The sequence below is a fragment of the Suillus subaureus genome, assembly GCF_016647635.1.
Source record: "Suillus subaureus strain MN1 chromosome Unknown BJ212scaffold_38, whole genome shotgun sequence".
Classification (NCBI taxonomy): Eukaryota; Fungi; Basidiomycota; class Agaricomycetes; order Boletales; family Suillaceae; genus Suillus; species Suillus subaureus.
Genome location: NW_024538594.1, coordinates 227,728 through 252,388, shown reverse-complemented (window position 1 = coordinate 252,388; position 24,661 = coordinate 227,728). Strand labels below are relative to the sequence as shown.

The window sequence follows — 24,661 nt, the reverse complement described above, 5'->3', positions numbered from 1 at the left end:
GTGTAGGAAGGTGGTCCACTGTGCTGTGCAAACTCAGCAATGGCTTGACACTTGGTAAGGTGCCTGTTACAATCATGTATGCCCCTATTCATTTTCTCTCTACCTTGTATTATGTCATGAGCTGCATGATGCCACCACTAGACTTATCTCTGACTCATATCTTGTATTACATCACAATTGCCATTGCCATTGCTAGATGATCTATTCTTGTTATCACTGACGCATCCTTCCTTATCTCTGACTCATCATTGATCCCACACTTGCCCTAAACCACCTACGTTCACTATATATAGTTGACGATGTATCTTGTAGTACTTCACTTTAATCTTACTAGGTTTTACCTGAAACATCCTTCGCTTGAGACCTCCAATCTCTTGTCGTCTGAGCCGTACTTTAAGATAGAAGCACTCCTTCTGTCTTAGCTTACACTGAATGCTTGACTTATCGTCTCATGTAGAATCTTGGCAGAAGTCTTAACTCTTATTGAGTTGTCTGTCGTTAGAACTATCCTAGTTTGTAACAAAAGATTAAAGTCCTTATCGAACCTCTCCATCCAGGGAGGCCCCAGTAGCTCAAAGCAACACAACCCCTTGGGTTAGAAAGTATTGGTGGGAGAGTGATCCAAATGACGTTTCCACAGAACCAGCAAAAGAAGAATATCATGAGACCGAAGGTCTGGATATCGCAGAAGACAGAGAGAGACGAACACCGTCCCCTGTAACCACAGAACCCGATTGTCATTCGACTACATCGTCAGATGATTTCCAGAAGAACAGCCCCCCTGAAACCTTACTGCACACCCCAGTATCAGAATGTCCGTTTCTATGTCCACTTCTGAGCTCAAAGCTGGAACACCCAACAATTATGACAGAAGCCCTGACCAGGCTTTAAGATGGTTGTTTTCAGTGAAAGCATACTTCACTGTTAACGTGTTGGTTTACAACACTGACAAAAGAAAAGTTATTACTGTGCTTGTGGACATGACTAAAGATAGTGCCATGGGCTGGGCATTAACATTTTACACTGAAGTAGACAACTCCGCCACCAAGTCCTATGGAACCTTCATGAACTTCAAGACAAAGTTCAAAGAACCATTTGCACCAGCAGATGCCATTGGTACTGCTATGAATAAACTCTGAACCATGAAGCAGACAGGCGACCTCACTTCCTATATTGCCAGTTTCAGGACCCTTGCCACACAAGCTTCCATAAAGCAAGACACCATCCTGATTATGTTCTTCAATGACAGACTCAAGAAGGGAATCAGCAATGCCATTTATCAGATGGAAACTGTTCTTATGGACTTTGACAAGTATGTCCAAGCTGCAATTAGACTTGATGGTAACTGGCAACGTGGTGCAATATTCTGCAACAATAATTGCATGACCATGAAGCCTGCCAGTCAACATTACATCCCCAGACCCTCTATTGATTGCCGTGACCCCAATGCTATGGAGGTTGACTGCCTCACTGAGGAAGAGAAGACTGAACAAATGGCAAGTGTTTCAACTGTCACCAGAAGGGCCACATCTCCTGCAACTGCCCTAAGAAGAAGAATAGCAAAGCTCCAGTGCATTGCACTGAGCCAGCCGAAGAAGATGAAGAAGAAGTCTGTCATATCAATGAGGATTTTTTATGTGGAAGACTGGATCGATGTCAGTATCTTCCAATGTACCTATTAGACTTGTTCAAGGTGTAGGAATCAGAAAGGAACTTCGCGTTCCCATTTTCCTTATCTCCAAAACCCATCTGAAAACCATTGAAACAACTGCTGTCATTGACTCTGGAGCTGCTGGAACCTTTATCTCCGAAGACTTCATTAAGCTTCATAAAATCCGAACACATAGACTCACAAAACCATTCCAAGTAACCACAGCGGATGGAAGTTATGCCAAAGGAGGCATGATCACCCGCTACTGCATCCTCATCATGAAAATCGATGAATGATCCATGCTTGGAAAGTTCAATATCATGAAACTTAGCCATTGTGACCAGATTTTGTTAGGAATCTCTTGGCTGCATGCCATGGATCCGATTATTTGGTGGAAAGCTGAAACCCTAGAACTCCCTCGAACCAAGAGGAGTAATCTAATAGAAGAAGATGTTGACATTGAACAAAAGAAGAACGACCTCCCCCCTCTCTTTCAGAAGACCATTGAACTGCCGATCGATAAAACATGGAGGGACTCCTGTTTAAAGAAAGAAGAGATGCCAGTTGTAGTGCTACTGAAGGCGCCTCCTGCACAATCCATAGAACCACTTCCCCAAGTGACCATTGAAGAAATCCCAGATGAAGAAGCACCCCTGGTTTTACCCAACCTTGACCCCATCCCTGATGATGACAACAACTCTTTTGACACCAAAGACAATGTTTGGACTTCAGATTATGCACCACCAGTATGCAAACTCGCTATGTATCATCTTGATGATGATGAATTTTTGGTTGAATATCCCACTGACACTACTGAGCTCTGGGTCATCACCAATATTTCTATGGACACTCCATTAACCAAAGATGGTACTAGTGCTGCAGAACAGAAACCCATGGTCACACCCTTGTCATGGCCCACTGAATATGTCAAAACCAGTAACAAAGCCCAGCAGTTTGCATTAGCAGCCAGGCTTGAACAGAAGAAGAAATTGTTTGAAGAACTTGTCCCTTCTTATCTCCATGACTTCGCCAACATCTTTGCTAAAGATGGACTGAATCAGTTACCCCCGGAATGCCCTGGAATTGACCACTGCATTGACACTAAACCTGGTTTTGTCCTGAAAACATCCAAGGTCTACCCATTGTCAGAAGCAGAGTGAACCGCTGTCAAGGCATTCATCAATGAAAACATAAAAAAGGGGTTCATCTCCAAATCAAAGTCACTGCAAGCTAGCGGATTCTTCTTTGTTGGAAAGAAAGGTGGTGATTTATGTCCATGTCAGGACTATCGGTATATCAATGACTGGACAGTAAAAAACGCTTATCCTCTCCCACTCCCATTGTCCCTGGTTGCATGGTTGCACAGTGCTAAGTACTTTACGAAGATGGACGTCCATTCTGGATATAATAACATCCAAATCCACCCTGATGATCATTGGAAAGCAGCATTTACCACTGAGTATGGCCTCTTCGAACCCAATGTCATGTTTTTCAGTCTTTGCAACTTGCCCACCACCTTACAAGCATACATGAATCAGACCTTCCAGCAAGAAATAAATGAAGGATGGTTGGTCGGTCATTTACATGAATGACATCCTTATCTTTTCAAACAACCTTCCTTCTCACCATGCTCGCACTCATCGCATTTTGGAAAGAATCCACAAAGAACATTTATTCCTGAAACTGGAAAAATGCACCTTTGATGCTGAAGAAGTTGAATACTTGGGTATGATCATCTGTCCTGGATGTGTCGCAATGGATGTCATGAAAACCGACAGTATTTGTGACTGGCCTGTCCCTGCCACAGTGAAAGAAGTCCAGTCATTCCTCGGATTCTGTAACTTCATTCCTCATTACTCCGACATTGCCAGAACCTTAATCGACCTCACCAAGAAGGATACAGTATTCCATTGGTCTGACTCATGTACCTCTGTGTTTACCACACTTAAGTAATGCTTCCTGAAGCAACCTGTATTATGAAACCCTGATCCCAGTTGGCAGTTTGCTGTCACCACTGATGCTTCACTCATTGCTACCAGAGCAGTTTTGCTACAAACTGATGAAAATGGAGTCTATCACCTGTGTGAATACCTCCCCCAGACTCTGAACCCTGCTGAAAGAAATTATCAGATCTTTGACCAAGAACTTCTTGCCATCATCCATGCCCTTACTGAATGGCATCATTACATCGAAGGAAACCCCCACCTGGTTATTGTCTTTATGGATCATAAGAATTTGCTCTACTTCCATACCATGCAGAAATTGACTTGTTGCCAAGCACATTGGCAACTCCTCCTTTCCTGTTATGACATTGAACTCCATCACATTGCAGGAACTAAGCTCACTGCTCCTGATGCACTTTCTCGACAACCTGATCATGGTACTGGACAGGGCAACAATGATGATGTCACCCTTCTTCCAGACTCCATGTTTGTCCAACTTCTGGATGTTGAACTTATGACCACCCTCGCAAACCCAGACCCCTCCAATCCTGATCCAATCTTCCAAGCGGCTACAGATGCCCTTGATGGCTTATCACTTCCCCCCATGAAATCTGCACTCACTGATTGGACAATTAAAGAAGACATCTTGTATTACAAAGATTGTGCCTATGTCTGTCCTGCCAGATGTCATCTGATTCTGGAACGTTGTCATGACCATGCTTCTGCCGGTCACCCGGGTTGTTTTAAAACTGAAGAACTTGTGAAATGTGACTTTTGGTGGCCTTCTATGGGCTCCTATATTAGGAAATACGTTGACGGTTGCACTCTTTGTCAGCAGATGAAATCTGACATGCACCCTGTAACTCCTCCTCTCGTCCCTATCCCTTCTGTCACCTCTGTGTCATTTGCCCAAGTCTCTGTTGATCTCATTACCAACCTCCCTGTATGCACAGGTTTTGACTCTGTCATGGTCATGGTAGACCATGGCCTTATGAAGGGGGTAATTCTAATCCCTTGTATGAAAACCATCACTTCTGAAGGCATTGCCTCAAAATTTTTCAAATACGTCTATCACCATTTTGGTCTCCATGAGAAAGTCATATCTGATTGTGGACCACAGTTTGTATCAAAGTTCTCCAAAGCCCTCACTAAACTCCTGAAATACAACATCGCCACTTTGACTGCTTATCATCCCCAGATGGATGGACAGACCAAATGTCTCAACCAGGAACTCGAGACTTATCTCTGCATCTACTGCTGTAATCACCCTGAAGATTGGGTAGAGCATCTTCCTATGGCCAAATTTGTCCATAACCATCGAAAACACGACTCACAAAATACATCCCCATTCTTCCTTATGATGGGATATGAACCCCAGGCTCTCCCACACACCCTTCCTGACTCCACAGTGCCTGCTGCAGAAGAATGACTCTGCTTACTTCAGAAATCCAGAGAAGAAGCGCTATCTTGTCACAACCTTGCTATGCAAGGAATGGCAGAATGAACACACGGGCAGAAGTATCACCCATGGAAAGTAGGAGATAAGGTTTGGTTATCAGGAAAGAACCTGATCACACAGCTACCATCACAAAAGCTTGCACCAAAGTGATATGGCCCCTTCCCTATCATCACCGTGCTATCACCTATCACATTCACACTCCAACTACCACCCCAGTGGAGAGTTCACCCCATGTTCCATGCTTCCAAACTATTGTCCTATCATGAAACAGAGATTCACGGTCTGAACTTCCATGATCCTCCCCCAGATGTCATAGATCATGAAGAAGAATATGAAATCAATGTGGTCCTATTGCACAAAGGTATGGGTAAACGAAGACACTATCTAGTGTCCTGAAAAGGATACTCCTCTGCCAGTAATGAATGGATCCCAGAAGAGAACCTCGGTAATGCCCTTGATGTCCTTTTGGCATATAAAAAGACCCATCAATTATAATTCTGAACAATGTCCATTGAACACCTACAATGCTGCCTACTCCACATTCAATATCTTACCACTGCTATGAACTCTGCCTCTGAAAACATCGCCCATCCATCATCCCTTGCAGACTACCAACTCACCACTGCTATCAATCTTGCCACCGCTGAAAATACACCTCCCCCTGTTGCTTCCCCACCTTTGTCCGATACCACCCTATCCAATGACTCTACCCTGTCTGATTACTTTACAATTCTTGATGAGATCGAGAACAACACCCTGTTTGAATCCGCTATCATGTCCCCACAATATGCTGTTGAGATAGATTGACTCCTGGGAGAATGTGGAGCAATCTCTAGTGGACTCATCATCAGAATCATTAGAGATGCCAGCCTTATTGAATGCACCGCCAATCTTCTTGATGATGACCGTCACAAGACCATCTTATGCCACCTTCATATATGCATTCATAATACTGCAATCTGTCTGCTGCCTGCTACTACTAAGGAGGCTATCAGAGAAGCTATCCACATCATCACAAAATGAATCGCTACAAACCCAGTGGCACGACCTCCATCCCCACACATTGCCGTTCCAGTCCCACCATCAATTCTTTCATTGCCTACCATTGAGCATATGGATAATGTTCTTGATCCTGTTGCTGTACCTAATGTACCAGCTTCTCCTGCTCCTACCCCCATCACACCCACTGCGCATTGCTACCCTACTAGGTGAAGATCATCTCGAATCAGTAAATGAGAACCATCTGTCTCCCTCACCATCAGAAACCGCAAATGACACTTCAGATCCCCATTGCCACCACCAGTACCATCATCCTCCACCGTCACTACAGTAAAAGTAGAAACCATTGATAATGTCGTATGTTGCAGCTGCCATACCACCGGACATTGTCACAAGAATTGTCTGACGTACTACTGTCGGGTTTGCAAGGCCTATGCACCTGGACACCTATTGGTCTTTTGTAAAGACCTGAAAGGCGAGGTGGTTATCCTGTTGTTCTGGACTGATCCAGGTTTCTATGAATCTCTCTCTTGTTGGGAAACAGAGCAAGATGCTCTTTATCGTGCTGCTGAGATTGCTGATAGACTGCAGTTTTCTGTTACTGAAGAATAGGATGATTTATTGGACTCTAACTATGATGCTGACCTGGTCTACTGGGCTAACCAGGATAACTAAAGTCAGTGACTTTGTCTCTAAATGAGGGGTAATGTTACAATCATGTATGCCCCTATTCATTTTCTCTCTACCTTGTATTATGTCACAAGCTGCATGATGCTGCCGCTAGACTTATCTCTGACTCATATCTTGTATTACATCATGATTGCCGTTGAGCCCCTTCAGTGACAAACTCCATATTATATGGGTCACCTGACCTACATAATATCCTGTATAAGATGGGCCAGTGGACTATGGGCTGATGTTATGTATATCCTCGATGGGGACAGGTGGGCTGATGTCATAAATATCCTTGACAATGGTGGATGGACCAGAAGAAATATTATTACTGATGGAGATGGGTGGGCCCATCTGGGCAATATGTAGAGTAGGATAGACATATATTATAGACAGCTGGGCTGAAGAGAGATGTATGGTAGATATTATTATATAGATGGGTGGGCCAACGTATTAGTATTATTTGTAGACGGGTGGGCTGAGGTGGGGGTTATATTAGATAGATGGGTGGGCCGATGTAGGGTATATTAGATAGATGGGTGGGCTGATGGGGCAGGAAATATGTATTATATATACAGGTGGGCCGACATAGGGTATATTAGATAAATGGGTATGCCCAAATACATATCATTTAGACATATGGGCCGAGGTTTTGGTATACTATATGGACATATGAGCAATGCTGTTGCACTAGTTTTGATCCAAGTCATCAATGACATTCAGACTCAGATCCTGTCAACATTGATCAAAGTCAACACAGCGAGTACTGAGTCCTGAAACCTGAACATTGAACCCCTTATATCAAACCCCGAAATCTGAAACTTGAAACTCATCAAAATGTATCAGTTTTGAGTTTTGAGTGTTGAGTTTACAAATCAACACTCAAACCTCAAAGCTCATACATTTTGATGAGTTTCGAGTTTCGGATTTCGGGGTTTGATATAAGGGGTTCGATGTTTGGGTTTCAGGACTTGGGACTTGGTGATTCAAGACTCAAAACTTGAAACTCATACATTGTTATGACTGTCAGGTTTTGAGTCCTGAGTCCCGAACATTGAAACCTGACAGTCATAACAATGTATGAGTTTCAAGTTTTGAGTCTCGATTTGTAAACTCAACACTCAAATCTCAAAACTGATACATTTTGATGAGTTTCAAGTTTCGGATTTCAGGGTTCGATGTTCAGGTTTCAGGACTTGGTACTCGGTGATTTGAGACTCAAAACTTGAAACTCATACATTGTTACAACTGTTGGGCTTCGAGTTTCAATGTTTGTTTCTAACTTTTGGGTTTTGCTACTTGGTGCTTGAGACTTGGTGATTGAATAAATGGACTGGCAGAGGTAACATTCATTGGAAAACTTGTACATATGTCTATCACTATGCAATTATGTAGCCATATCAACCTCCTCAGAAGATGCTTCAACCTTCACCTCAACATCCATGTCATTGGAAGAATCATATTCTGGGACCAGGTTGCCCGGATCACCTGGGTCCACATTTTCGCTGGACATATCTGGAAGCTCTGGTTGAACAACCTGGTTGTACTCAAACAGGAGGCCTTCAATGGCAGAGGCATCCTCAAATTTCGGGGGTGTGGGCGTCATCTCTCCAATCAAGAGATCAATGAGAGGGGGGAGTGCAGATGTGGATGGTGACATGGATGGGGGGACAGATTGATCAAGCAACAAGGATGTTGCATTGGCTGGAGGTTTGGGAAGTGGGAATGCAGGGTGCCAGTCAACGATTTTGCACCTAAGGCCTTCATGGAGGCATTGCAGGGTATCAATCTTACCATCCTGCTCTGCCACATGAGCCTCGAGAATGGCGATGTGAGCTGTGCCATCCTGAATCACAATTGCTATGGCATGGAGATCCAGCATGGGCAGGTCAAGTGCTGCAGCAGGGACTGCTGGACCGGGTGCTGGAGCAGGGACTGCCGAACTCGAAGACGGAGGTGCTACAAGGGAAAATTATGGTCAGATGGTGATGAAACAAAACTCGGGTGACTTATGAGCTGGTGCAGGTGCAGGTGCCTTGACGGCAGTGATAGTCTTGCTGTGGCCACACGTCTGGGTCTTGGGAGTTGTCACAGCCACAACACCTGGAGTTCCGGACTTGCCACAAGACTGACTGCAAGTCTGGGCCTTGGATTGGGAGGCAGGGGGAGCTTTGGAGGGAGCCTTTGAGGGTGTCCTGGACCTTGTGTTCTGGGTGGTAGAGGACCCTAGAACATGTTTCGGCAGGGTACCCATAGTCGCCGGGATGCACTTGATCTTCTTTGTTGTGCAGCAGATGCACAACATACACGGATTCCCAGTCCTCTTGTCCAACCAAGTTGCGCAGTCCCAGTTTAGCTTGGTGCAAGCCTGGCATGGGTTGTTCTGTGGATTGTGTTAGTGAATGGACACTTTCAAATAAATCAAAGTACTCACTGGTCCGGGAATGAGAATATCACCTCCATTGATGACTGGGGGTGCCTCCACTGGGCTTTTGGGAGTCGGCTGGGAGGGCTCAATGACCGCCAGGTGACTGCTGGCAATCACCTGGTATATTGTGAGCATACACCCGAGTCCTGGATGCATAAACATGACTTACTGTAGTGGGGCCAAAGGGCTTTTTGGTCGGAACCTGGGGTGATCTAGGCGAATTGGAGAGCCGGGGAATGACAACATCTGGCACTCCACCTGACAATGGCTACAAGAAAATGTGAGCCAAGTCAAAGATGAACCAGACGACATACCTGAATACCCATGTCTTCCTCATCTTCCAAGTCCACTAGGGGCTTGGACATCACCCAGTGAGAGGACTTCACATGCTTGCAAGTCTTCATTGCAGACTTTGGTGATTGGGAGGAGAGTCCCGAAATCATGGGAGACTTCCTCTTCCAGCTCCCTTCCAGCTCAGGCTCCAGGTCAGCATCGATGGCCTTACCTTTCCCCTTGTCCCAGAACTTGGTGGTGGTGCTGGTGGAGGGACTGGCGACATTGCCGGCACAGATGGGTGGGGAGGGAAGGTCCACTGGAATCGGACCTGTGGAGGGAGGAGCAGCAACTGGGAGATCAAAGGTATGGTCACCTAAGGCCTCCCAGGCGAGGAGCTTGGGGCGCCAGACGTGCATCAAGAGACAGGGATTGTCGTACCTGATGTTGTGCCAGTTGGGCCAGACCTGGGGAGTCATGCCCCGGACGTGCAATAGCTCCTTGAAGCACAAAAGCATGATGCTGGGCAGGGGTCCAGACCCATAGTCCTTGATCACTTGAGCCTGCCTGGATGTTAGAGAGAAAAAAAGAAAAAAAAAAAGAAAGCTACATACCACAAGTGAACTGACCTGTGTTGTCAGAGAAAAGTGGCTGTTACCCAGGGGAATCTGCCGGGCGCTGCTGATGATGGCCATGATCTGGGCAGTGGATGCCTTGAGACCGGTCAAAGAGTTGTCAACTGGAGTGGACATGATGATTGAGTTGAGAGATTTAAAGATCTTGAAATTGGGTTGAAATCAGTTATCACAAGGATGAAGTTTCAAAAGAAACAACACATTTGATGGACAATTGATAAAATTGTTGATTGTTTGTCTTTATTTGGTCCTGGTTCAACTTCTGGCAATCGCCGGTTTTGTGTTGAACTTCGAAGTTTTTTCAATTATCAGTCAAAAAATCAGTAAGTTCCCCACATAACATGAGTCCACAGTCAGCCGTTCAATTCAATGACCCTCTGATGACCAACTACAATTCAATGGATGTGGATGAGTCCACTGTGTCCTGGGCATCACTAGGTGTGTTGTATTTTTATCATGCCTTATCTATTTACTGGGTATCCCTTAGATGATCTATACCTAGGGCCGGATGATGACATAGAATATGATTCTCCATCATCCAGATCACCAGATGTCTTGGCTGCAATACCCAGTGAGTTGATCCATTCATTAGGATTGAGGATCACCATGCATGCTCACTAAGCCCTTGCAGATCAATCACCTCTGGCTCAAGCTGATCATCCAGGTTTTCTCATCAATCCAGACTTGTACCTTGGGCCTGAGGATGATATCATCAATGTGGATGAGTTGCCGGATTCTGCCGATCCTAAGATTGATGTTCCAGCTGCATCAGAAGCATCTATGTCATGTGAGTCCATTCATTCCAGAGGATTATAGATACTTATTGTATCTCCCAAGTGGATGACACCTGTAATGAACTTCAGTCAGAGCAGCTGGAGCTCACTAACGAAGATTTACGTTCGATGGCCTGGGAGTTCCGACCATTTGGGTCATATGAACACACTGGGTGTGAGTATCTGACAAAGCAGATCATTTATCTCTGTGCTAATTTTTCTGCAAGTGCAATCCATTCAAGATCAACTTGGTGATTACAAACACTGTACCAGGGATCTTCCTGATCCTTCCATTCCACTGCTACTCGAGGCCGAGTGACCCTGCCAGATGGCTTGGGCAGAAACTTCCAACAAACTCAGAAGAGCTGATGCGGACCTCCAGAGGTTGCAAAGAGCCCAACGGATGAGCATTGAAATGCTCAAGGTAGTAGATTCACTGATCAATCGGTTTGAAGATCAGATTCAAATGTAAAGTACCAAATGTTTGATAGTAGTCAAATCACATGTAAACTTCCAAATTTTCATTAACATACCCACATCATGTAAACAACTGAATTTGCAACACATTCCTCTTCCATTTCCAATTGAGTTCCGGAGGCTCAGGAGTTCCCGGGTGTTGAACATGGAAGTTTAAGTCTTGCTTTGGCTCACCAAGTCCTGAGTATCAAACACCAAAGTTCAATTCTCACTGTACAGAGGATCACCAAGTCCCAAGTTCAATCTTCAAATCAAACTTGGGACTCGGTGATCCTCTGTACAACAAGAATTGAACTTTGGTGTTTGATACTCAGGACTTGGTGAGCCAAAGCAAGACTTAAACTTCCATGTTCAACACCCAGGACTCCTGAGCCATGAAGATTGAATAACATTGACATGTACATAAAGGAAGGCAGTGTAGGATCAGTCCATTACTTCTTTCCCCTTGCTCTTGTCACTTGAGAGGTATTGTCTGATGGCTGTTGAGTTGATTTACTCCAGGTTGTCCTCACTGATGGCTCAATTGCCTGTTTTTTTCCCTGCATGTTTTTTGGCACTGGAGATGTGTGCCCTCCTTCCATTCCAGCATCTTCCTCAACATTGCTGGTGACTCTGTCACTCATCCCAGCCAGGAGGTTGCCCATTTGTGATGTCAGCAGTGCACCAGTTTTAGCCGGCTTCACCAGGCAAGGCTTTGGAATTGCACATGGGACTGCTGTCCCTTCATGTGCTGTCGAAGGACCTGGCTCTCTTCTGGGTCTCTTTTGTGGGGATCTACCATTGGCTGCATCATCATCAACATCATCCTCCATGTGATGAGAGTCACTCTTGTGATTACTCCCAGGATCGCTCTCAGTGTCGGTTGACAAATTCTCAGGCCTTCGGATCATCTGCTTTCTGACTTTATGAGTCTGATGAGAAGGCGAATTCCCAGACACAACTGATGCTACCATGTCTCCATCTTTGTTCTTCCATGCTTTGAACAGGAATGTTGGTCCTTTGCCTTTCTCCTGCCGAGCATGCCAGAAATTGAGTAAGGCCATAGTGTCCCAATTTTGCAACTTGGAAGGCTCCTTCAAGTCCACATCCACCGGAACATACTTCCTTGCCACAAAGCCATCCTGACTTTGTATGATGGTGCTCCATGGCATGACTGCCTTGTCACTCCCAGAACAGATCCCTGTGTCCATGCATTCAACAAATTCTTGGGTGTTGTGATGATAGACTCATGATAGTGCGATGTAAGAAATGCCCTCACTATGGCCTTCTTCTCCTTGAGTTTCATTTCGGTGATGTCTGGAAGCAACGGCATCCCATCTCCATCAGTTTCCAGTTTGAAAGCAGGCTTTCTGATTCTTTTTTGACCTCCCTTCATCTGTCATCCTCCATCCCATGCCCCAACACCTATCATCACGACAATCAACAAATTCCTTCTAGTAGCCAGAGTTCAAACACTCACCAAACTGTTCCTGCACATACTCCTGCCAAACCGGCTTGATGTCCTCCCAGTCCTTTGTCTTCATGAAGCTGTCCCCATCTCCTAATGCCTCATTATCATTGTGCCTGCATGACATCAATTGAGATCAAAGATCTGTGATGGCCGACACAATTCACTTACATCCTGAACAGCACCTCTCCCTGTTCATTCTTCCAAGCCGACATCACAAACACTCTCATCCTGCATTGCCTCCACATCTCCTTCGAAAAGTGCTCCATATACACAGGTCCCTTCTTATGAGCGACTTGTGCCTGTATCTCAGGAGGAGGAAAGTTGTTGGACCATTCTTTGGCTGTTTCCTTTGCCTTCTCCAACTTGTCGTCGGACAATTCAGCCATGACTCTCTTCACAGCTGCCTGATAATGCTTGAACATACAGGGACCTCCTGGCTTTGCCCCAGACTCGTCCTCAATCCTCTTTAGCACCTCTTCCTGGTTCCACTGGTAGATCACCATCCTAGGTGTCCATTTCCTCCCATACTTTATCATGTCCTTCCTTTCCTTCTTTTTCCTGTTGTTGAACAACCATGTCTTGTATATCTGAGCATTGATGGAAGAATAAGATATTAAAATTTTAGTTTTTCAACATAGCGAGGATGAATCACCTGCTTCCTCTTCTTCCATTGTGCTTGGTCAACCTTAGGAGCAAATAACCTGGCAGCCCTAGCTATGGCAGTGAAAACTGCTCGCTTCTCTTTCCGTTTTGCTGAAGTCCACTCAGGAAGGTAGTTCTTCAACTCCGAAATTTTGTTTTCTGTGAGCTTCTGTGTCTGTGGTTGACATGCCCTATGTCTTCCAGAAGTCAACTGAGTGGAGTGACCTGATCTTGCCATGGTGAATGAGATTGCAGAATGGGCCGAGGATAAGCAAGGTGGAAGTAATAATGGTGACAAGTCAAACTTTGAGCAAAGCCTAACAGTTGGTTAATTGACCCATATTGGATGCAATGCCATTAGTGGAAATGAATTTGTAATGATGCATCAAGACTGCATAACATCATATTGCAACAATGATTCATTCGACCTTCCTGAGCTAATGCTTTGCTTGCAACATCAGAAAATAAGATGAAGATAGGTAGATGCACCCCACTGCAAAAATCCCACAGGGTAGAAGAAAGGGGCAGCAAGGGTAGGAAAACTTGGGTCAAGGTCCCACTTGCAAGCACAAAACAACATGCCTACAGGTCCATGCCTGACTCTCCCCCAGAATCACCAACACTTCAGCCTGTTGAGGCACCACCTCCTTGGGAAGACTTTCCTGACAATGCTTATGAGCATGACCAAGGCTCATTTGAGCCTTTGCAACTCCCAAAAACCATGGCAAGTTCATGTAAAACATTGGATTGTCATTCAAACAATAGCTAAGCATAAAAAATGCAGAGTCAGAATGACTACCTCAGGCAATGGCTGCCAAGGCAGGAATCATATCTGCATCACCTCCTGGATTGAGAAGCTCCACCAGAAGATAGGATATGCATCGTCTGCAACCAGGATGGGGTCTACAAATGTCAAGATTGTCTTGGGGAGCCACTATATTGCACTTGTTACGGTAAACCATAGGTCGACTAGGATAAGCGCGACAATAGGTACTCGATAAGAGTACGCCTAAAGCCAGATCGTATCCTCACAAATGTAAGGTTCTTAAGACAGGTTAGAGAGAGTGTCTCTAACTTGAATATCGGTTATCAGACGGCTTAAGATTGGGGGTCTTAAGCGAAGGATAGTTCAGGTTGGACCTAGTAGATTAAAGTGAAGTCTACCTAAGTACAAGACCAGTGTTATATAGTAGTAACCTGCTTTAGGGCAGGTACGTATACGTCATCGAGTCGAGTCATAGATAAGGGCCGAGTCAGAGATAAGGACCGAATCAGAGATAAGAGTCGAGTCAGAGATAAGGGATAAGTCAGCTAGCGACGGCACGTGGCGGTCGTGCTGTAATACAAGTATAGACGGACGCTGGTCTAATGATGGCACATCCAGGTGCGGTCATGACGTAATACACATGAGTACGGAGAAAGAGATAGGGGGTAACCACTGCTGTAACATTACCCCTTGTTTAGCGATGAAGTCGCCGACTTCACATATCCTGATTAGCCCAGTAGATGGGATCCGCGTCGTAGTTGGAATGAAGGAGGTCGTCTTGTTCTTCCATGATGGTAGATTGCACCAGATGCTCAGCATGAGCGATGGCGTCTTGCTCGATCTCCCAGCGAGCGAGTGTGTCGTAAAAACCGACGTCAGTCCATACCAAAGGAATAACCACTTCTCCTTTCAGCTCTCTACAAAAGACCGACAGATGACCCGGCGCGTACTCTTTGCAAACTCTGCAGTAATACGCTGGGCAGTTCTTATGACGGTGGCCAGTGACGTGGCAGTTGCGACATACGACGTTATCGACTGGCGATGTTTTCACAACTGTAACGGATGAGGACTGGTTTGGGGGGGAAGGTGACCGTGATCGTTTGTTGAGTGGTGCTTTGGTGGGGGAAACGGAGGCGGCTCGTTTGGTGGCGAGGCGGGAGGATCTTCTCTTGAGCGGGAGTCGTCGGGTGGTGCGTGTGACTGGGTCAGGAGAAGGAGAAGTCGGTACGTCAAGTACGGCAATAGGAGGGATAAGATTATCCTGATCTTCCACGGTAGTTGTGACGTGAGTTGGTGGGGGTGGTACAGGGACAGCGACGTGGGGAGAAGGTGGTCGTGTGACAGGGTTGAGAGCGATTCGCTCGGTGACGATGTGAATGGCTTCCCTGATAGCGTCTCTTGTCTCTTCTGGTAAGAGTTGGATTGCGGTATTGCGAATGCGGATGTGAAGATGACGGAAAATAGTTTGATGACGCTCATCATCAAGGAGTGCGGCGGTGCGATCAATAAGGCTGGCATCTCTGATAATCCTAATTATCAGACCGCTGGAGATTGCTCCTCTTTCTCCGAGGAGGCGATCTATCTCAATAGCGTATTGCTGTGAGGTAATGGCGGATTCGAACAGGGCACTGGTTTCGACTTGATCAATGACAGAGAAGTAGTCTGTGAGGGTGGAGTCGTCGGTAAGGGTGAGGGTAGAGTCCGAAGTGGGCGGCGATGTTTCAGAGGGGGGTGTGTGTTGTGCGGCAAGGCTGGCGGCGGTGGCAGTTTGGTAATCTAGGAGCGTTAGGGGGTGGGCGTTTCCTTCAGCGACAGTGTTCATGGCAGCAGTAAGTTCTTCGATACGAAGGATGCAAAGGCGTAGTCGTTCGATGTGGGACATTGTTGGGAGGTTTACAATCCATGGGCCTTCTTATAGGCGACAAGGATTTTAGAAGCGTTCCTGAGATTCTCCTCAGGAACCCACTCATTACTAGTGGATGAATATCCTTTCCACAATAAGAGATAGCGTCTTCATTTGCCTGTTCCTTTATGCGATAAGATCGCATCAATTTCATATTCCTCTTTGTTATCGATGACGTCAGGGGGTGGGTTGTGGAAGTTCGGTCCGTGTACTTCTGTCTCGTGATAGGATGATAACTCGGAAGCATGGAATGTGGGATGGACCTTCCACTGTGGTGGTAGCTGGAGTGAGAATGTGATGGGAGACAGGACGGCGGTGATTGGGAATGGACCATATCGTTTAGGGGCAAGCTTTCGTGAAGGCAATTGCGTGATTAGGTTCTTCCCAGATAACCAGACTTTATCTCCGATCTTCCAAGGGTGGTACTTCTGTCCGTGAGTTCTTTCTGCCATATGTTGCATTGTGAGAGCGTGGCAAGAGAGTGCTTCTTCTCTAGACTTCTGGAGTGAACGAAGTCTGTCTTCTGCTGCAGGGACTGTGGAATCGGATAAAGTATGTGGAAGGGCTCTTGGTTCGTATCCCATCATAAGGAAGAAGGGGGATGTGTTGCGAGAGTCATGTTTTTGATGATTGTGAACGAATTCTGCCATGGGGAGATGTTCTACCCAGTTTTCGGGGTGGTTTCGACAATATATACGAAGGTACGTTTCCAATTCCTGGTTAAGTTGTTCGGTCTGTCCGTCGGTCTGAGGGTGATAGGCGGTTGACGCTGCTATGTCATACTTCAGAAGCTTGGCAAGAGCTTGAGAGAACTTGGATACGAATTGTGGGCCGCGATCCGAAATGACCTTTTCGTGCAGGCCGAATCGCCGATAGACGTATTTGAAGAATTTGTTGGCGACTCCTTCGGAAGTTATAGTTTTGGTACATGGGATAAGAATTACCCCCTTCGTAAGCCCATGGTCGACCACGACCATGACAGAATCAAAACCCGCACAGGGGGGAAGGTCGGTGATAAGATCAACCAAGACCTGAGTGAAAGGAGCTGCGGCAGCGGAGGGGATAGGGACAAGGGGGGGGGTCGTCGGATGGGTGTCAGATTTCATTTGCTGACAGAGAGCACATCCCTCAACGTATTTGCGAACATAGGTGCCCATAGCGGGCCACCAGAAATCACGTTTAACCAATTCCTCTGTTTTGAAATGGCCAGGGTGGCCAGCAGTAGGGTGGTCATGGCATCTTTCCAATATGAGACGCTGTCCGGCAGGGCGGACGTAGGCACGGTTCTTGTAATAAAGAATATCGTCCTTAATTTTCCAGTCTGAGAGGGCGGATTTCATTGGCGGAAGTGATAGGCCATCCAGCGCATCGGAAGCAGCAGAGAAGATGGGGTCGGGGTCGTCAGGGTCAGGATTGACGAGTGTGGTCATGAGTTCAGTATCGAGGAGGCGAACGAACATAGAGTCTGGTAAGAGTGTTTCATCAGCGTTATCATCGGGGGAATCTGTTCCGTGATCAGGGCGACGTGAAAGGGCATCAGGAGCAACAAGCTTTGTTCCGGCGACGTGATGGAGTTCGATATCGTAACATGACAGGATTAACTGCCATCGGGCTTGTCGACGGGTTAATTTCTGTGCGGTTCTGAAGTACAGGAGGTTCTTGTGGTCGGTGAATACGATGATAGGATGAGGGTTCCCTTCCAGGTAGTGACGCCATTCTGTCAATGCACGAATAACCGCAAGAAGTTCGCGATCAAAGATCTGATAGTTTCGTTCTGCCGGGTTCAATGTCTGGGATAGGTATGCACACGGGTGATAGACGCCATTATCATCGGTCTGGAGCAGGACCGCTCCAGTGGCGACAAGAGATGCATCAGTGGTGACAGCAAACTGTCTAGAAGGATCTGGGTTCCGAAGGACTGGCTGCTTCATAAAGCATTCCTTTAGTTCGGTAAAGGCAGACGTGCATTGTTCCGTCCAAAGGAACTTGACGTCTTTCTTGGTGAGATCAATCAACGGTCTAGCGATGTTGGAGTAGTGGGAAATGAAGTTCCGGTAGAAATTGCAGAAACCTAGGAACAACCTAACTTCCTTTATGGTGGTGGGTGTAGGCCATTCCCGAATACCAGTGGTTTTAGCATCGTCCATTGCGACGCATCCGGGACGGATAATCATTCCAAGGTACTCCACTTCTTGGGCATCGAAGGTACATTTTTCCGGTTTAAGGAAAAGTCTTTCTTGCCGAATTCTTTCAAGGACGCGCCGGGTACGTTCGTGATGGGAAGTGAGGTCGTTAGAAAATATCAGGATGTCGTCCATATATATAACGAGCCATCCTTCGTTGACCTCCTGCTGGAACATTTTATTCATGTATGCCTGGAAGGTAGCCGGGGAATTGCAAAGACCGAAAAACATCACATTCAGCTCAAAGAGCCCATATTCCATAGTAAAGGCAGCTTTCCATCAATCGTCTGGGTGAATACGGATATTGTTGTATCCGGACCGAACGTCCATCTTCGTAAAATATTTGGCACCATGTAACCGGGCGACCAGGGAAAGCGGTAATGGGAGTGGGTAGGCATTCTTGACAGTCCATTCGTTGATATACCGGTAGTCTTGGCAAGGACGAAGATCTCCACTTTTCTTTCCTACGAAAAAGAAACCGCTAGCCTGCGGCGACTTTGATTCGGAGATGAATCCCTTCTGAACGTTTTCATCAATGAATGCTTTAACTGCCATCCGTTCTTTCTCGGATAACGGGTATACTTTGGATGTTTTGGGAATAAACCCGGGCTTGGTATCTATTCGGTGATCTATTCCAGGTCGTTCCGGTGGTAATTGATTCAGGCCATCCTTTGCAAAGATATCGGCGAAGTCGTGAAGGTAAGAGGGGACAAGTTCTTCAAATGACTTCTTCTTCTGTTCAAGTCCTGCCGCTAGCGCAAATTGCTGGGCTTTGTTACTCGTCTTGATATATTCAGCAGGTCGCGGTAGGGGTGTGATCTTGGGTTGCTGTCGCTCAGAAGTACTAGTTCCATCTTTCGTTAATGGGGTGTCTAACGAGACGTTGGTGATTACCCGAAGCTCGGTAGCATCAGCGGGGTACTCGACCAGGAACTCATCATCTTCTAGATGATAGGTAGAGACTTCTCGCACGGGTGGTGCGTAGCTAGTCGTCCATACGTCCTCCTTCGTGTCAAAAGAGTCGTCCTCGTCATCAGGTATAGGGTCCAAGTTAGGCAGCACCGACGGGACTGCTTCTTCATCGATTATCTCTTTGATCGTGGCGCGTGGTAATTCTTCAGCCATTTTCCTGGGAGGCGCCTTAGGCAGCACTACAACCGGGATTGGTTCCTTTCCTTTACGGAAAAGGGGGGGCAAACTATTCTTCCTTCGTTCTCTATCAACTTCTTCTTCAATCTGGTCGCTCTTCTCTGTCCTGGGGAGTTCCAGTGTTCCTACTTTCCATCGGATTACCGGGTCCATAGCGCGTAGCCAGGGGATCCCCAATAGAATCTGATCACGGCGGCTAAGCCGCGTGATGTTAAACTTTCTGATCATCGATCGGTTGTCTATTTTGACGATGAGGATGCAATATCTGGTAATAGCGCCTCCTTTCGCATAACTTCCATCTGCAGTGGTGACTCTGAATGGTTTCGAGAGTTTATGCATTCGAATTCCATGAGTCTTGATGAACTCTTCGGAAATGAAGGTTCCGGCAGCGCCGGAGTCTACAACAGCTGTTGTTTCGACGGTTTTCAGACGGGTTTTGGAAATGAGGGAAATAGGAACGCGAAGTTCCTTTCTTATTCCAATACTCTGTACAAGTCTGATGGTTACATTGGAAGATACTGACGTCGATCCAGTCTTCCATACTAAAAATCCTCGGCGAGGCGACGGACTGTCGTATCTTCATCGTCTAGGTCACTATCGTTCATCTCTTCCCTTCGAACTGGGATCTTCTTCTTCTGCGGGCATGCTCTAGTGAGATGACCTTTCTGGTGACAGGTAAAGCATAGCCCTTTCTTCATATGGTCACTTCTCTCTGCTTCAGTGAGCCGGTCTACTTCCATGGCGTTCGGGTCGTGTCGGTCAATGGAAGGTCTAGGTACATAGCACTGCCCAGAGGGTTTGGTGGTGGTTTGATGGTTAGATCTGAACGCAACACCCCTCTGGTAGTTGCTATCGAGTCTGACGACTGCGGCGATGTACTTGTCGAAATCTGTAGGGATAGTTTCCATCTGGTAGACGGAGTTAACGATTCCCTTCTTCAATCCGTCGTTGAGGAACGTGATTAGGACGGCATCTTGCTTAACACTGGCTTGTGCGGCGAGGGTCTTGAAGCTGGCGATGTAAGATGTGATATCGCCCGTCTGCTTCAACGTCCTAAGTTTGTTCATGGCGGTACCGACAGTGTCGGCGGGTACGAAGGCTTCTTTGAATTTGGTTTCAAAATTCGCGAAGGTCCCATAGGATTTGGCGGCGGAGTTGTCGACTTCTGTGTAGAAGGTGAGTGCCCAACCCATGGCACTGTCCTCTGTCATATATGCGAGAGCGGTAATAACTTTCTTCTCGTCGGTATTGTAGATCGTAGCGTTAAGCGCGAAGTACGCTTTTATTGCATATAACCAACGTAGTGCCTGCTGAGGGCTCCCATCGTAGGTGGACGGGGCTCCAGCTTTCAATTCTGGGGGGTTGGTGACGGTGGACATCCTGAGCGTCTGGTCAAGTGATGTCTTCGGTTCAGGGGAACGTTATTCGTTCTCTCGCTGAGTTCTTTCTGGGTTCAGTATAACCTCTTTGATGAGAGGGTCGGCGGTGGTGATTGACTTTAATCTTTTGTTACGGTAAACCGTAGGTCGACTAGGATAAGCGCGACAATAGGTACTCGATAAGAGTACGCCTAAAGCCAGATCGTATCCTCACAAATGTAAGGTTCTTAAGACAGGTTAGAGAGAGTGTCTCTAACTTGAATATCGGTTATCAGACGGCTTAAGATTGGGGGTCTTAAGCGAAGGATAGTTCAGGTTGGACCTAGTAGATTAAAGTGAAGTCTACCTAAGTACAAGACCAGTGTTATATAGTAGTAACCTGCTTTAGGGCAGGTACGTATACGTCATCGAGTCGAGTCATAGATAAGGGCCGAGTCAGAGATAAGGACCGAATCAGAGATAAGAGTCGAGTCAGAGATAAGGGATAAGTCAGCTAGCGACGGCACGTGGCGGTCGTGCTGTAATACAAGTATAGACGGACGCTGGTCTAATGATGGCACATCCAGGTGCGGTCATGACGTAATACACATGAGTACGGAGAAAGAGATAGGGGGTAACCACTGCTGTAACAGCACTGGCTGTTGCAGGAGTCAATATCGTTGCAATCCTTTCCACTGGATCAGTCAATGGAATGGTCAATTCTTCGAGCAGAGTTGTCTTGCCCATGTTGGACTCATCATACACCTCAATCATGATGGCAAACAATGTCTGGTCCTCACAGACAGGTGGGATTTGTTCAAAGAAGATGAGCATGAAGACCAGCTTGAGCCTGAAGATTGACCATCTGTGTTGGGACCCGAGTTCCAGCTGAAGGAAAACACCATGGTCATCATTGACAAGTCCGGAGTTCATCGCCTTGAGGTTCGATGCTGTGATTGTCCAAATGCCATGAGTCCAGACATTCAAATGTTTCAACATGGATTTTTCCCTGCATCATTTAACAAGCCGAAGACTTTGTTCACCTTCAGGGTGCTTGATGATTTTCTATTGGACAACCTTGAATGTGGCACCTTGGTGATGAACTATTACAGCAAGCTCTGGCAGATGACCTCGAGCATGTTTCCACATTTTGTTCCAGTAATGCCAAATCTCCAACATCTAAAGGACATTATATTGACACAGCACATGGCAAGGACCAATACAGAGAGCTCATGAGAGTCACTTGACAGTGGAGGCAGTTGAAGGCCATTAAATGGCATGGATTTGGCCATCATTCCAACAACCTGAATGCAGGATATTTTGCATTGTTTTTCCCCACATGTCCTCAGCCTGGGATTAATGTATCCTTGTCAGGGGATGAATCACTTGATGAGTGAGTCTAGTGTGATACCAAAGTCACATCAGCTATAATAACGACTTCAAGCTGGAAATACACCTGGTCATTTGTTATGGATGGAAATTTCAAAGCTGAACACCTGCATCCCATCAAGCCATTTGATGAAGTGTGGCTTTCCAATGGGTTGGGATTCATAGTGGGAAAGGACAGGTATAAAACCCATCTTGCAGAGGCTGCTGACACATTTGAAAAATTGAGCTGCAACAATCACTGGGTGGTGAATCAAGCAAATGCAGCTCAGCACAAGCTGGAGTCCATGGGAATCAGGAGAGTTGCCTGTGCCAGACACAGTTGCTTTGTCCCTCACTTGATGGTAGATTTTCAGAAAGGCAAAAGGCAAGCCAACCATGCCATTCTACATTCACGAGTTAATGGTGCATCATTTGCAGACAAATGAACATGGATTATGCCCTTTGTGAGGCTGCCCAGCACAACATGGAAGGCATAACCAGGGCTGTCACCTTCTATGACATCAACTGTCAATACAACAAGCACTTTTGGGTTCAGGTGGATTGAAGCTGATTTCTCAAAATGGTTCTGGAATTGACCATCATTCCTGGAATCAGGTTGTGGCATGTCCATGGACATCAGGACAGCTGCTATGTCCGATATGTGTCAAATTTTATTGAAGGCATTGGTTGGATCAATGGTGAGATCATGGAGACCCTATGGTCGCATCTCAACCTGATTTCCCCTGCTGCTCAGGGAATGTCATCCCCACATCGAAAGGAATGTCTTGATTATCAGATGAATGATTCCAATTTCTGCAAGATGATTTGCATGAAAAGGACTCTTTGCCATAAATACATGCAGGCAAAGAATGGCATCACCGAAAGTGAAAAGGCTTTTGACAGACTTGATGAAGCAGCACCCACAGCTTCAAAGAAAGAATGGTTAGTCAGTGAGAGGATCACTCAGTCCAGCAGAATAAATGATCCTGCAGCGATGGATGTATATCAGATTAATATCAAGAAGGGTAAGTTGACTTTGGCTACATCGAAATCAGAATTAATTGTTGCCCTCAGCACCAAGCAAAAAGGAGATCAAGCTTAGACTGCTGGAGGAGGGTAATGCCCGTAATGCAACACCTGCTTGCAGATCAGTGGCAACATGGATATCAATGGGGTTGGCAATTGAAGAGGCTCAAATTGCATTGGTCATCGAGCTCTGAAGAATTGGAAGAAGAACTACAGAGACACAGAGATTAGACATTGCCCAGCAATGCAATCGTCTCCAAGGCCAGATAGATGGATTCACTCGGTCTGCTCTTACGCATCTGGGAGAGGGATTTGATGCAGACGACGATCCTGATGACTTGAATGTAGACATTCTTGATGATCTCAACAATGACCCAGCAGATTTCACTGACACATCTGATACATGGGCAAACTCCCCCGAGCTCACTGTCATCCCATTGCCATCAAACCTCGGGGTAGATCAAAGCAGACGCTGTATGGCAGAGGATCTGATTCCACTGGAGATGTTGCTTCATAAAGGGCAGGCCAATGATGCCCTTCACAACCTCTGGATTCACTTGTGCAACAAGGCGATCCTGTTCTGAACAACGGTCAGGCAGGCCAAATCGCAAGCCCTGAAAACTCGAGCTTGGTCCCAGGTGACATCAGTGCAGCAGGCAGTGTCCCTCCATACCAGTATATATACAAAGACCCGGGAGCAAGTGATGCAGCTCAAGCCAGGGCAAGACCAGCTTCAGACATACAAACCACTGCTTCAGGAGCAGCTCAAAATCAGCACTGCCGTTGGCAATCCAAATGCCTGAGGTCAGCAGAACAAGTCCCTCACTTGGTTCTGGTCCATCAATGTGGACCTGGGGGGTCCAGATCACTCGTGGAATGAGGAATGTGAGTTTGGGCATGCTTGACATATCCTGTGCTCAGCTGATGGGACCCATCTGAAGTTTACTGAGTTCATTGGCTTCAGGCAAAGGCCCTATGGGATCGATGGAAGGAAGAAATGACATTGGTCCAATTGGAGATGGATTGGACATGCAACTTTTTCTTGTGGAAAGCAACCCAATAGGGCAACAGGATGCAGGAATCATTGGTGAATCACCTTCTGGGTCATTCATGCTACTTGGGAAGGCAATCCCAAATGTATTCATTACTGGCACAGGATGCCCAGGCAGCATTTTAAGACCTGCAGAGCGGGTTCATAGACACTTGAGATGAATGAACTTTTTTGCCAATGATTGTTATGAACTTGGATAGAGCATTGTTCCAATAAAGGAATCAAGGATCAAGGTCGATCAAGGACTTAAGCCTTATCGAGTCAATGCCTCCCGCAGGATCTAGAGTTCAAATGGGACAATGGCTAGCTTCCTTCCCAAGGAACTAGAGTTCAAGTATGAAAGAGAACCAAGTAGATTCAAGTTAGAGAAAATACAAGTGGTAACTAGGGTTTATATACGTAAAGGAATTGTGCACAGACCAAGCTGGGCAAAGGGTATCTTGTACTAGAAATGG

At 46.3% G+C, this 24,661-nt stretch overlaps 4 protein-coding genes across 4 annotated transcripts; 1 reads left to right on the top strand and 3 right to left on the bottom strand.

Moving 5' to 3' along the window:
• Positions 1-8,111: 8,111 nt before the first annotated feature.
• BJ212DRAFT_1485055 (uncharacterized protein) lies at positions 8,112-10,177 on the bottom strand (the record flags this gene model as incomplete). The annotated part of the gene is made up of 6 exons (XM_041340919.1): positions 8,112-8,683; positions 8,720-9,107; positions 9,159-9,269; positions 9,322-9,420; positions 9,467-9,988; positions 10,040-10,177. 6 exons carry the CDS (start codon positions 10,175-10,177, stop codon positions 8,112-8,114), a joined length of 1,830 nt encoding a protein of 609 aa, XP_041188632.1.
• A 263-nt stretch (positions 10,178-10,440) lies between these two features.
• On the top strand, positions 10,441-11,152 carry BJ212DRAFT_1303027 (uncharacterized protein; the record flags this gene model as incomplete). The annotated part of the gene is made up of 5 exons (XM_041333358.1): positions 10,441-10,498; positions 10,548-10,631; positions 10,725-10,847; positions 10,898-11,008; positions 11,076-11,152. 5 exons carry the CDS (start codon positions 10,441-10,443, stop codon positions 11,150-11,152), a joined length of 453 nt encoding a protein of 150 aa, XP_041188631.1.
• Positions 11,153-11,741: 589 nt separating this feature from the next.
• On the bottom strand, positions 11,742-12,461 carry BJ212DRAFT_1485053 (uncharacterized protein; the record flags this gene model as incomplete). The annotated part of the gene is made up of 1 exon (XM_041340918.1): positions 11,742-12,461. The coding sequence occupies one exon, from the start codon at positions 12,459-12,461 to the stop codon at positions 11,742-11,744; it is 720 nt and encodes a 239-aa protein (XP_041188630.1).
• A 227-nt stretch (positions 12,462-12,688) lies between these two features.
• Positions 12,689-13,640, bottom strand: BJ212DRAFT_1485052 (uncharacterized protein; the record flags this gene model as incomplete). Its single annotated transcript, XM_041340917.1, has 4 exons — positions 12,689-12,714; positions 12,770-12,873; positions 12,929-13,347; positions 13,413-13,640. The coding sequence occupies 4 exons, from the start codon at positions 13,638-13,640 to the stop codon at positions 12,689-12,691; spliced, it is 777 nt and encodes a 258-aa protein (XP_041188629.1).
• Between the last annotated feature and the right edge of the window lie 11,021 nt (positions 13,641-24,661).